General features: G+C 36.5%; 1 protein-coding gene across 2 annotated transcripts in view; it reads right to left on the bottom strand.

Moving 5' to 3' along the window:
* The window catches only part of Syt4 (Synaptotagmin 4), a 68,714-nt gene extending 54,433 nt beyond the window's left edge, over positions 1–14,281 (bottom strand). For both annotated transcript variants that reach the window (XM_065238272.1, XM_065238273.1), the window contains exon 1: positions 13,804–14,281. In XM_065238272.1, coding sequence (XP_065094344.1) covers positions 13,804–13,843 — 40 coding nt within the window. In that variant the 5' untranslated portion in view covers positions 13,844–14,281. The remainder of the gene's footprint in view (positions 1–13,803) is intronic.

The raw sequence follows: 14,281 nt of genomic DNA, 5'->3' as shown, positions 1-14,281 counted from the left end.
CCGACTCTGGGAGAGATAAAATGATAAAATCGACTCTCATAAAGCGAAAATTGCAGGTACAAACATCATCTTATGATTCCAAAATTCCATCAATCCTTTTTTATGCGAATTGAATGGAAGTAACCCTCCCAGCGGAGTCTATAGCAGGTGTCAATTGCATTTTAACATCAAAACATGCCGTTCGACAGCTCTTGCTGCATTGTTATCTAAAAATAGGCTTTCTATATAGACTTGAAACGGATCATTGAACACGTTGGCTGCTCTCGAAGCTACCGGGATGCTTCTCTTCTCCAATTCTGATGAGGATAATGGGGAGGAAAAGGAGAAGTCCTGGATAACTTCAAAGGAAGAGCAGAGTTTAGCAGCTTTGCATACATTGGTGTATCAATCAGCTAACTATCTCGGGTGGATAAGAACTCGGTATCCAAACTATGGCAAGCTACGAAAATAGATACCAGTATGCAGGGCTGGCATGCTCAATTAAATTGCTCATTTGGTGATCAAAATGACGTCTGAGGTAAAGTTATCATAAAAAAAATAGTCTTTCTGGGAAAAATAAACATGATATTTGTTTAGTAATTTTGAGTAGAAATTCCAAAAAAGTTTTAAGAACCTAAATTTCTCAAAAAGTTTATATCATTTTTTTTAATAAAAAGCTATTATTTTAAACTATGTACTCTTGAAAATTGACAAAAATCGTAAATATTTTCTCAAGATAGAAGTATGATAAGAAATCTTCTGTGGATTAAAGTTCTCCAGATTGTTTTCTGGATCATTTCTCAAGATTTCCTGGTTGGTAAGGATTTATTGTGATGATCTCCAATTGTTCAATAGATCAAATAATGTATCTGGGATATTTCTGCAAAATAGCTGGATTGTCAGAAATTATTCCAAAGCCTTCAATTTTTCTTAGACCAACGTAAAGTACTTTGAATGTGTTGGCAAGGCATACCACATATTATTATAAAGATCTATTTCATAAGTCAATTATTCAAACCATGTTTCTCAGAAAATTTCTCAGAAAGAAATAAAATTTGATAACGGCACGTGGGCGTACTTTGGTTCGCGTGTAAAGGGCCTTAGAAAGTTTGTTTACAAATGCTGTTGTGCTGTCATCAAATGTTATGCCTGATTTGTCGTAGTCAGTAAGCGTTCATATCTGTGTATGCGGTTTTGTTATGTTTTTTCTTGCATGATGGCAGATGTTTTTTACTATGATTACTATTTTTTAATAAAGAGGGTTTATATTTTAGTTTAATGTATTTGTTTCTGTGCGAAATAAAACCTACATCAAATTCCATAAATATTGTGCGGCAAACTGTTCCGATCCCTTTCTTTCCTCTATACAATTTTACTCTTTTTTTTAATACCTCACCTTCACTAAGTATTAAGTTTGTTAGAGTGTGGTGCATATGATCAAACTTGAAAAAAATCATATATCTACCTTATAAAAACATTCTTTTGATTTAAAGTGACTAGCTATTTTCTTGGACAATGTGGGACTAAACAAAAAATGTTTTTAATGTTCTAGTAGTGCACCAATTAAAATTAAAAACCACGTTTTGAATGCGGAATGCCTAATAATGCCGGATAGGTAAGGTAATCCAGAGACCGATCACTTTACTTTAATTACTGTACACACTATTTTTTAGCTCGTCTTTCTAAGCATCGGTCAAATTCCCCTTTCTACCCCATACGTGGGGAATTCTGGAAAATAAGAATTAAAAGAAAATATTAACATATTTCAATTTAATATTTCACGTGACCTTTGCTCTCGGCAACTGCATGCGGCTCTCTCAGTGCCTTACAATATGAGCTGATTTTTCAAATAATGACTGAATAACCAACGTCGTTTTCGCTCTAGACCGGTGGTCTCTAGCGAACCCCACACGTATCAATATATTGACGCGAAGGGGAATTATTGACAATAATATTGATGATGTGAACCGATGTATTGACGTCAATATAGAATGTATTGACAATACAATTATTGTCAATAAAAGCAATCGTGTAGGGTCCACTTCTGATTCCATTTCAAGCTGAACATTGCATTAGGTCCTAAGTAACATTGATCGATTCTCTTCATCGACTTTTTCTTTCGTAAATAACTTGAGCACATAACCGTTTCTTGATAGGGTTGACTATTAGATGCTAATTAAAAGCTTTTTTTTATCGATATGTGAGCTGAAAATAAGTGGGAATATCTTTACATGGGCGTGGGGATGCAAAGAGAAGGTCGACGAAAAGAATCTGTCAATGTTACTTAGGACCTAATGCAATGTTCAGCTTGATTTCTCATGCAAATCTCGTCTGGACCAAGGGGGGGGAGGTGGCTGTCAAATACGAATAATCGTCGCCTACCTCGCATAACTGGTTAACAAGCCATAAGAAACCTACAGCTTCAGCGAGCGTGCTCTTGCTCTGGTAAAAAAGCCGAGTGTAGGCAAGTGCAAATCTTCGGGATTTCTCATTTGCCGAAGTGTATACGATGTATTGCACTCTCGCACTCACGTACAATCGGTGCGCTTGAACGTCTGGTGTAGAGTAAGCCGACCTAAGGTGGGCGCACCATTTTGTTGGATGCGGTGCACGTAGTAGATACACTTTTCTCTTCACTCACACCGAGGAGAGAACCAAGCATGCTAAGAGATTTCTTTCAGAAAGCAGGTTCATCAGGATTTTTTTTTCGCAAACTACCTTTGGTTTTTTTTTTCAAAAGTCCTCTGATATTATGGCAGGCAAGACTTCATGTTGATCAGACAATATTCTGATAAACTATATTGTTCAATCACTTAGATCAAGATTCAAAATATTCTCTAAAGATAAAAAAAATTATCCAAAATTATTTGAGAGAACTTTAATTGATCAAATATTGCCATATAGTAATTTAGGAATTCAGATTGGTAACATATTATTCTGAAGATCAACATATATCCAGTTATTCAAATCATGTATCGCAGATATTATGTCAAGAAAGTGGGTTGATCAGGGATAGTTCCAAACACTTTCAGTTGATCGAAGGTCTCTATAATGTAGCAAGGTCTAGAAAGCTGCAGATCTCCAAGTATTGAAAATTTCAAGTTTTTTTTTTTTTTTTTTTTTTTTCTTTATTTAAGAGATTTTTAGCCTTAGGCTAGTTCATCTCTAGAAAATTTCAAGTGTCGTCTCTCAGATATTCTTCCAATATGATAGTCTGATTAGGAAGCAAGGTTTCAGTAAAGTCCATAGGGAAATTTTTCAATACTTCATGATGAACTAGTACTTTCTGACGATCTTCAATTCTGATCAATGATTTTAGAAAAGACTATTGGATATGTTTTCAACATTTCGTAGAATTTCTTGAAGTTCGAAAAACATTTTCGATTACCTTAGAACTTCCCCGAAGTACTCTGAAGTACCTAGAATTAGAAGTAAAGATATGAAACTTTTTTGAAGTTAATAAAACTTTTATGAAGTTAACCAAACTTTTCTAAAGTTGACAACTCTTTTCTGAAGTTAACAATTTTTTTCTGAAGTTCGTTGAACTTCCCAGAAGTTTATTTAAACTATTTATTTGTTCCAAATTCAAAATAAATAACATTTTATTTCAACCTAGGTGCTCCAGTTACTACAGTAACTTACCAGCCTTAATTGTTATGATATATATCTAAGTGTTTTTAACATTGTTCCTGCCTTGGCAATTCAGTATTTTAAACAGTTTTTTTTTAACGTGTCAGTATAAAAATTTACATCTCAAAACTAAAAAATAAACACTAAATGTTACCTAAGTATAAAGGGAATTAATCATTGTAATTCAGTATTGCAACGATTTTTGCCTGAAATTAATAATTATTTTGTTAAACATTTGTTCTAAAATCTCAACATTCGAAATTCTATGTACCTCAGTACCACTGTAGCAGGGAGGCAACTTCAAAATCATCTTCAAAACTTTATTCTTAATCCTTTGAAGTGCTTTTTTCCTGGTAGTGCAACAACAAGACCATATTGGCACAGCGTAAAGCATGGCCGGTTGGTCCCCGGTTCATGAGTAAGCTATCACTTAATAACTGTGGAAATTCATAAAAAGATCACTTAGTTTGGCTGTGTAAGAGTATCAATCTTTGGAAAAGAAGATATCTTAAAAATCATTTTCAAATCCGAAAAAAAAGCTGGATTCCTCATCATAGATAGGTTGCTTTATTCGTTATGGCTATACGTTCCAATTCAAGCATATCGGAATTCCATAACTGGAACACTTGAGTGCATCAGTTTTTAAATAAAATTTATCTGCAAATTCTCAGGTCAAAATACTTGTATTTAGATAGATATGAGCATTTACCGTTAATGCACGGAAACCACGCAAATCAGAAAAGTAATTTAACATCGATGTGCTCAATTCCATCTAATTTAAATACAGTAATGACCCGATAATGACAACCCCATTTTTGAACCTCTTTTCTAATGTTCTACTAAACCAATGCGCTTTTTTAGTGCTCTTATTGTACCAAAGTATACCTTAAACATCCATCTTGAACATGAATGCGAAAGATTTGGAATAACTATTTTTTTAAAGTTTGATGTCCGGAGGGCTACATTCACTCCCCAAATGTTAAACTTTTCCATTCGTGACAAATAAAAGTACACCATATTTCCAACGTGATCGATGTGTGATGGAAATTTTAATTTTTTGCTGTGTGGAAAATATTGCTGACACAAAAGGATTTAAGTTACTATGGGACATTTTTAAATTTCGCTAAAATCGCTCTTACTTTCATTGTCGTAGCCCAAATGCTGTCAATACTAAATTACCCGCTGCTATGATCAATTAAGTAGCAAATGGTGGTGCCTATGAGGGGTGACAGACCCATTTTCTATATCGTTTACAGCTGATAAACCCTGTAGAAATCTGTGAAACTGTTGTAAATAAGACATCACCATTTGAGAGTGCTGATAGAAGTCCCATCTAGTTCAAGATTTTAAATTATTCAGCAATTCTTGCTGAAATTATCTGCATACAGCAAAATGAGAAACTAACCACCACAGCACGCTTTATGCAACTCGACGAGTTGCGACTGCATGGCGTCATACAAGCTGTCACTGCCCTCGCCCTTCACAACGTGCTTTGCATCTCCATCCTTTATTGATTCACGATCCATTTTGAGCTTGTATTTTATTGTCTTGCTTTTCTTTTATCTTGTTTTTCAGCAATCTATTAAAAGCAGCACATAGTGGCAAAATTCTAACGACGTATGGAAACTAGCCAACCCCCACGCGGCGGCTAACTTTATGCATGACTGCCACCTTCGTTGTCAACAAAATAGAACCCAAAACAAATCTCAGCACATAAAACCAATGCTTCGCTCGGAGTTTTCCATTCATTTGGAACCGAAACCAAGGCATCAGCAGGGAGGCCAATCCCTGCGTCACCAACAGCCACAGCGCACACATTTACATGCCATCCACCACTTCCCCGTAGCAAACGTGCTGTGGCTAACCTTTGTGATGTGAAAATATTGCGTATGGATTGGAGCAGTTCAGCCTCCAAATAAATTTCGCCCGAGACCCTGGAGAATCGGCTGACCCCATAAACGTTCAAGGGCAGAGTTGCAATGATTGTGTATGTGTTCTCGGGTACGCTTGCTCATTATTATTAGTTAGCCTGAATCATAAAAAAATCTCTGCGTGTACTCACAAGGAGACACCTACACCCATGATAAGACGATGTCGGCGAATTGCTAGTGTAAAAATATGCTATAGTAATTATTCATGGACTCTTGATCGCTGGAAAAACATTTTTTTTTCCTTGATTTGTTTTCTGTTGATCTTACTTTCCGTGCTGAGCACCCAATTCTACTGACGTCAGGAAGGCAGCTCCCACAACAGGACCCTACCTACATGCTTGGCATGCACAGTTGTACACACCAACTGTTCATTTGGTAATAACTTTTCACTCAGATGTTGAAATTTATTTTTCTTTAAAGTAATTGATAGATTAGGCTCATAGTTTACTATAGATATGCGAAGATTAGGTAAAGCTTAACATTTGAATCAACACTTATCAATTTTACACTCAAATTCCGAGATGTGTAGTGAGCATTTCTCACCTCATTTTTACAACGCAAAAACAAATACAGTTTACTACTAGCATTAAAATCTACTTTTTTTTACATATCTATAACAAGCTTACACTTTATTCTATCTACTGCTTCAAAAAGAACTATGTTCCGAAAACTGCGTGCAAAGTTATTAGCAAATGAGCAGTTCGTAACCAAAACTGTGTATGCCAAGCATGCCTACCTATCGACCCATCAACTCATGAACCGGGGACCAACGGCTTTACTTCCCGTGATCAGAGATGAACATCCCGGCGGCGCCGACTGGGATTGCACCCAGGCCTGCTGAGGTGAGAGTTAATCACGCTTACCACTACACCACCGGTGCCGCTAAACTGGAAAAACATTTGAAAATCAAAATTTGAATGAGAAATGTCTACCATGACAATATAACATGCAACCCAAGCAACATTTTTTACTTTATTATAACATTTAAGTCCTTATAAATCTCACCATAACCATGATAAAACCAAAATTACCAATGTAATTTACTTGGGGAGCCAAATAAATTAATTTGATGGGTGATCAGTAACGGCAAGCAACAAATGTAAAATTGTTTAAAAATTGGTTCATAACCTAGCTTGATCCGAATGGTGGTGGAATAACATAACAAAAATTTACCCATTGATGTCAATGTACATCCCACCACATTGCAAACAAACTTTCAAACAATGTTATCTTTATCTTTCCACCGTTCAGACGCATACATTCCATTTCATTCGATTCCATTTTCATTAATAAAAAATCATTAAATGAAAAACTTACCATCCCATGAAATCATAACAATTATTCATGATTTCGGGAGTCTTGGGTGCGTTACGCTAACATAGCTCATGATATCATGAATATTATTCATGGTGTATTTTCATAACATGAAAATACGCTATGTTTATGAAATCATTAGTCATTGTTCTGATTTCGGAGATTGTATATGTTCCCGTGTAGATTTTAGTTTCTAATAGGGTAGAGAACTACTTCGGCCTAATCGCCCATTATGGGCAGAAAACATCAAATAAATCCTTGATTTCGGCGTTAGCAAGTTAACTATGCATTTGGTGCGATACTTTAGTAGTACTAACGAACGAAGTCAATATGAACGCGTGATATGAATGTTTGTAGGGTAGAGAACTATTTCGGCCTAACCGCCCATTTTGGGCCTATCGTGCAGAAAACACAAAATAATTCCATGATTTCTGAGTTAACAAGTCAATTATGAGTTTGGTACGATACTTTAGTTTATAAGCTACCGAACGAAGTCAATGAGAACCCGTGATATGAAGGTTTGCACCCATAATTCACAAAAACAAAAGAAGCGCTCCGACCGAGTCAATTTTTATCTTCATCCGATAGGCCGAAGTGAATTCATTTGCTTTCCAATGGCGTTTCAAGGCGTTAGGCCGAGTTTAGAATCTGTAGGCCGAGTTTGGCGTCAAGAAGCAGTGTTAGACTTTTGACAATATCTCAACGATTGGTTCCTCTTTATCAAATCTTACGGTACGTACAGAAAGGTAAATAAATTTGGAAGCCATCAGTAATAATAACATTCCGTTTGGTGCTAAACTGCGCTAGATTAAGAAAGACTAAGTGCGGGTTGTGCTTAATAGGCCGAAAATGGGGTAGTTAACCCTACCCATTATTCTTAAAAACAAAAGCAGCGCTCCGACCGAATCAAATTTTATGTTCATCCGATAGGCCGAAGTGAATTCAAGTGAAGTGAGTTTCAATTCGTTTGGAAGAATTTAGAATCTGTAGGCCGAGTTTGAGGTCAAGCAGTGTTAGATTTTTAACGATATTTTAACAATTTGTTATCCTTTATAAAATCTTACGGTACGTATGGAAAGTTAGAAGACATTTGCAGTAAAAACATTCCATTTTGGTAAAAAGAAACGCTCGAAAAATATAGATAAAATTAGATCTAAGCCCTACTTGCTTATTATTTGATAATGTGTATTTGAATTTTTTTTTTGTATTGTTCAAATACGCGTTGTATCTTCCAAGAATTGCTGTCTTACACAAAGTGGTGTGTTTTTAATCTGAAGAAATAACAATCTCAAACATAGTTTGCCATGAAAAAATCTATTTAAAATGCCTCATATCTCAATAAAGATGACAAGTTAGTAAATTGGTATTTTTAACACAGTTTATGGAAACGATCAGTGCTACAACGTTGTAAAACATTTCAATGTCGTTAATCGTCATACTAAATACTTAAAAAAAATAGTCATGAACTAAGGAAATTAATGCATGGACGGCCCCTTCATCAGATGTGAATTTATTATACTTAACCCTTTTCTAATGATGCCATTTTGATTAAACTTATAGTTATTTTTTCCATGTAATTTATGGCTTTTGACTTTAGGTGCCGTCAGGCTTATTATTTGCTCCCGGTTGCGAATGAATTAGAAAAGTAGTTTAAGGCAAATAAAAAAAAGTTACCACCGAGATTTTAACCAAAGATACTGGGATCCAAAGGCGTCGTCCTTAGTTTTAAAGAGGTAAGTCGAAGCAAAGCGAAGAAGAACACATGGTATTGAAAACTGAGTGAAGTTGGAATTTTAATTTACTCTTTTTCTGCTCTTAGGTGGCTCCATCCCCGTCATAATCATTAAAACAATTTTTTTTACAGCAACATGTGATTTCAATATTTACCTAGTAGTAACCGGGTGCTGGCAGTTTGTTTTTCAAAACGACCTAATAAATTACAACCCTAATGCCGCAGATACACTTGTATAATATGCTATGAGCATTATTTGTATAATAATAAATGAGCATATCCATGGTCACACTTGTATAGTTTTGGGATGTGCTCATAGTTTATTATACAAATAATGCTCATGATCGGGTGCACGACGTTAGGCATACGGTCGTTAGGCATACGGACGTTAGGCATACGTACTTTAGGCATACGGACGTTAGGCATAATGTACGATAGGCATAATGGACGTTGGGCATAAAGGACGTTAGGCATAATGGACGTTAGGCATAATCTACCGAATGAATTCCAGAAGGATGATAATGGAGACCGTCTATTGATTGTTGACTTCGGTGACAATAATGAAAGAGCCTTAATTTTTGGAACTCATGAACGACGTCTTGGACAGGCAAAGTATTGGGTTACAGATGGTACGTTTGCCACAGTTCCTTGTTTGTTTCGACAACTCGTCACTGTTCATGGAAGTATCGCTCCCTCACATCAGCAGACGGTTCCGCTAGTTTTCATTCTGATGACAACAAAATCAGAATCGTTGTATCGAAAAGTATGGCAGGAAATCCTGGAAGCAGCAGGTATGTTTTTTGTTATTGAATGAAAAACCACAGAATTAACCATTCTTGATTTCATGAGCTGTTCTTTGGCATCATATTTTATTCAACCTTGGCTGTTTTTTTTTTGTTATTGAATGAAAAATCACAGAATTCACCATTCTTTATTTCATGAGCTGTTCTTTGAGGAAAACCTTTTCTTCTTTGACTTTTGCAATATGTGTGTAAGAATATATTACAACAAATGTGTGATTTTTTTTATTTCTAGATGCGATTGATTTCAAGATATAGTTCAAAACTAAGCTGAGTTTTCATTGTAAGATTACTTAACCACTATCGCTACTAATCATGGATCTAAGTAAATATGTAGATACGTCACTTATGATATGATAAATAATGGATTCCAAACTGTGCTTATTAAATAAACTATGTTTGTTTAACTTGTATCATTTTTTATTCAACGCAAAGCCTAATTTAAGCATTGTTTACAGGTTTACATGTTAAGCAGGTTTATAGAGTTGCACAGCAGCAAGGTATTTTATGCCTAACGTCCATTATGCCTAACGTATATTATGCCTAACGTCCATTATGCCTAATGACTTTATACCTAACGTCCATTATGCCTAACGTCCGTATGCCTAACGTATTTATGCCTAATGGGGTACACTCCTCATGATCATAGTTTGTCATACACTTGTGGCCGCATACGTATCCGTGGCATACGTTCTTATCTTTTAGCTATTTCGGAGATGAACCAGCGTCTGACTGAAAATCTCCTTAACGAAGATAACCTAACCTTACCAAACTTATTGTTGCATAACTTTCAATCTTGTTCTTAGCAGAATCTTCTAAATAAAAATGTTTGAAAATCCAAGAATAAGATTGCCTGCACAGGTATGGGCCTTCCTTAACTCAGTCGGTAAAGGCGCAGCTACAAAGTAAGACCATGCTGGAGGTGGCATGGCTCTAATCCCAATCCGGTCTAGGAGTTTTTCGGGTTGGAAAATTTCTCGGGCATAAGAGTTGGATTGTACTTGCCACTCAATTATACTAATTCAAAAATGTGGTCAGGCATCGATTTATAACTGTGCATCTAGAACACTAAGCTGAGAGCACGCAATAGGTAAGCTAATATGCGATAAGCAATACGCTTGAAATGCGAAGAAGAAAGGGCTTATTATTTATTCTGTTTCAATCATTTAAAGTACCGAGAAGTCACCATATTTGTCACCATCTCAACTAGAAACACTCAATAATTTTCGTTTGATTTCCATTAATATTTTTGAAATCTACTACTGCAAATATTAATTCCCATGCTCAATAGCGTAGAAAAAATTTCAAATTTATTTCATCAAAATCAAAATACGATCAAAAATAGACAACTTTTGTTATCAATACCAAATCTTGTGTGGATACCGGTTTTAAAAAAAGGAGAAGGGTCTGTGCCTAGGGACACGAACGGAAGCTTGACGTAGGACCGCTAGTGGACGGAACAAATATGTTGATCGTTTAGTTCTTAACTCTTTCCGTTTTTGAATTGGTGGCCCTGAAAAGGGCCGGTTTTTTTTTCAAATGGTGGCCACGCCAGTTCAAGTCTATGCCGACCGGATGAAGGCGGCCTAGTCATGCTGCCTATTGCGGGAAGCCTTTCCTCTGGTCGATGTGGGTGCTTTCGTCGTCGGCCGTCTCCGTATTGGTGCGTGCTGTTCTACTCATAAGTCGTGTCCGATGCTTATCCGTCCGCTGCTCGAAAGCAAATGACGAATAAAACGATTTGGCAAGCGTTTTTATTATCGCTGCTTTTCTCCTCCCTTCCTTTCATTGGTGAAATGATGAGCGATCAACCGAGCATTGAGCTCGCTCATGTAAGCATGCACAATGTGTCGATTGTTCGATTTGCGCTTTATCGTTTCGTCCGTGTTTGGGATTTTTCGTTACATGTCTGAATTTAATTTTAATATTTTTAATGTGACACCCCCAGTATAGAAATTAAAGACGTAGTCCTACGTCAAAAAATCATCGACACAATTGAAACAACATTATTACACATTTTCTAAAAAATTAATTTAATAACAAAATTTTAAGAAAGTCTGTTTAAATATGGAAAAAATAATTGTATGGCAGGCTCTGTACCTATTACAAGAAGGCCGTGACAAAGAGAGAAGTGGGGGTTTATTTTCCCACAATTTCACTTGACATAGCTAATGGATCCCCTGATTAGGTGTACTTTCGATTTTGATTTTATATGATTTAAATGTATCTTCTCTTCAAGCAAAATTTTTTTTTGGTTTCATTCAGAAATTATATAGGATCAGAACTTGAATCATGGAAAAATACCCGTGTGCACAATCAAATCCAACGGTCTTTCTCAAAACAGCAACCAGAGAATGATTTCAAAAATGCAGAAAAGGATCTGAATTCACTCAGATACACAACTAATGAGTATTTTTGTAACAAACTATGTGAGAAATATGATATTTCCCTAACAATAGCTGTTATTATTTGGATACAAGGCAGAGGAATTTTTGCTCGAAATTCAGTTATTTTAACTCCATCCGGGATCTAAATGTAAAAAACCGTTGTTAAAAAAAAATCTGAGGTACATATTAACACAAGATACAATAAGTTTGTTATTTACTTCTGGTCGGGACATCATTAGGAAACGCCTCAAATATGGTGTTTGCACAGAAAGTGTAATTTTTATATCAAACTAGTACACTTTTAAGGTCTCATAAATGTTGCTATTCTTGAGTGTTATGACTAAATTATCTTTTTTCTTTTTCGCATTTCAAGCTTAATGCTTACCGCATATTAGCTTATTGCGTGCTCTCAACTTACAGGGTGATTCAGAATAACTGTCACCGAATTCACAAATATGCAATTCTCAATGGATAAAATGGGTACATGTTCAAGTATTTTTTGTTTTAAAGTGTTTACAAATATCGGTTTGTATTGATACAGTATGTAGTAGGTTTTGAAATTTCATTCGTTTGCGATTTCGTGAAAATGGAGCATGTCATTACCCAAGCAAAACACATGTTCTATAACTGTTTATATAACCTTTGTAAAACTGGTTTTGGTTGTATAGCAGTTTACTCAACATAATTCGATGAAATCTGTATAAAATCGTGTGTTGTCTTTTTAAAACTGAAATCTCTTCGAAAGAATGGAACATTTATTGTTCGCATCATTATACAGACATTAAGAAACCATGCTTGGAAAATCCGTTCAATATCAGAGCTTAGACGCATCACCAGGACTAAAAAAGTGCTGGAGCTAAAGCGTGCGTGCCCGCTGTGGTTATTTTTCGTGACAAATGTGGCTGGTAGTTTTAACGTAAAGTGACAAATGTGGCTGGTAATGTTAAGGTGGAATATACTGATATCAAAAATTCATGCAAGTGTTCAATCGTTATAAATTTTTTTTAAAGTGACAGTTATTCCGAATCACCCTGTAGTGTTCTAGATGCACTTCTATAGTTATTAATTGACAACTTTCGATGTGTGTACCATTTTTGCATTAGTATAATTGTGTGGCAAGTACAACCCGAAAAAATTTCTATACCGGACCAGGAATCGAACCCAGCCACCTCCTTGCTTTGTGGCTGCGCCTTTACCAACTGAGCTAAGGGAGGTCCCAATGGCTTAACTATGGAGCATCTATAATTATCCAAAAACTAGACTTATCGTTTATATTCCAAGAATGTCTGACTGTACGCCATTGAAACGAAAAAACAAACCACCTACGCAAAACATCTCATTAGCATTAGCAACAATGGGCATCTTTTAGGAAACATTAGTTCGAAATCACCAACCAAAACGCAAACAAATCGACATAATTACATCGTCAAATGCAATTCAAAGCCTATGAATCAAACCAGCTTAACAGGTACCTACTTCCGTTGAAATCAGCAACCAAATCCGTCCTTTTCCGGGAGCTGTCAATGAGCGGAGATGGCACGTTCACGATGCTTTGGTCAGAAGCTTAGCAGCAGACTTTTCTTTTCGAGAAAATACAAACACTGCCTGTTATCTGAAGTAAGAGCGAACAGGAGACAGATAGAGAGAGAGAAAGGGAGAGTGTGTTCCAACACTACGAGAAGAGTGCAGGAATAATCGCCTGCAGGGTGGGTGGTAACCAACCATCCTGCCTACCAACGAACGGTGGGTGGTCGAAACATTCAATGTAGGTACCGCCAGCATCGACCCGTACATATTTTATGTAACCACTCTTTCAACGAGAGCTGAAATGATTGAATGATTGACGGGAACCCCGTGGCGATGCTGTTTTTTTCTCCCTAGACGACATGACCCGCGGTCAATCCTACCTAGATTGTTAGCGCTCCTATCGCCGCCAGATGTCAATTTCAGATAACATTTTTACGGCGCCTTAATGTACACAAAGAATGATCAATAGCATCGCCAATCAGCTTAAATATGCCTTATTTTACCAGTTTCCAGTGTGTTCATATCCGGGCCGTGGTCGCCCATCTTGCTGATTTCCTCGAGAAAAAGCACTCAATCGAATGGGATTATTTCCTTCTTGTTGATCACTCAATGGTAATTCCAGCTGGCAAGAGGATTATCACGGCACTTTGCTTGACTTCGTTCGATGGAGCTTGCACTATTTTCCACACTGATTCAGCAAATCAATAACTTTTTCCTGTAGTCGTAATTAACTATTCTACTCACAGTACCCTCCAGGGACTTTTCCTCGTTTGTTATTGGATCAACTATTTTCCCCACCACAAATTCCACACGTTTTGCGTATCACAATGCCCCACAGAACTAAACGAATTTTTTCACTTGGAAATTCGCTCAAAACGCGTTCCGTTCAATCTGAAAAGCTGAGTTTTCTTCACTTTCACATCAACCGAGTAAGGAATAGAATATTACTCCCGACCGACAGTACAGCAAACTGGTCATTGA

Source organism: Ochlerotatus camptorhynchus, unplaced genomic scaffold (assembly GCF_037179485.1).
Source record: "Ochlerotatus camptorhynchus isolate MF236.1 unplaced genomic scaffold, CSIRO-AGI_Acam_v1.1 ptg000743l, whole genome shotgun sequence".
Taxonomy (NCBI): Eukaryota; Metazoa; Arthropoda; class Insecta; order Diptera; family Culicidae; genus Ochlerotatus; species Ochlerotatus camptorhynchus.
The sequence above is the reverse complement of the archived record's forward strand: the minus strand, read 5'-3'. Positions and strand labels throughout refer to the sequence as shown.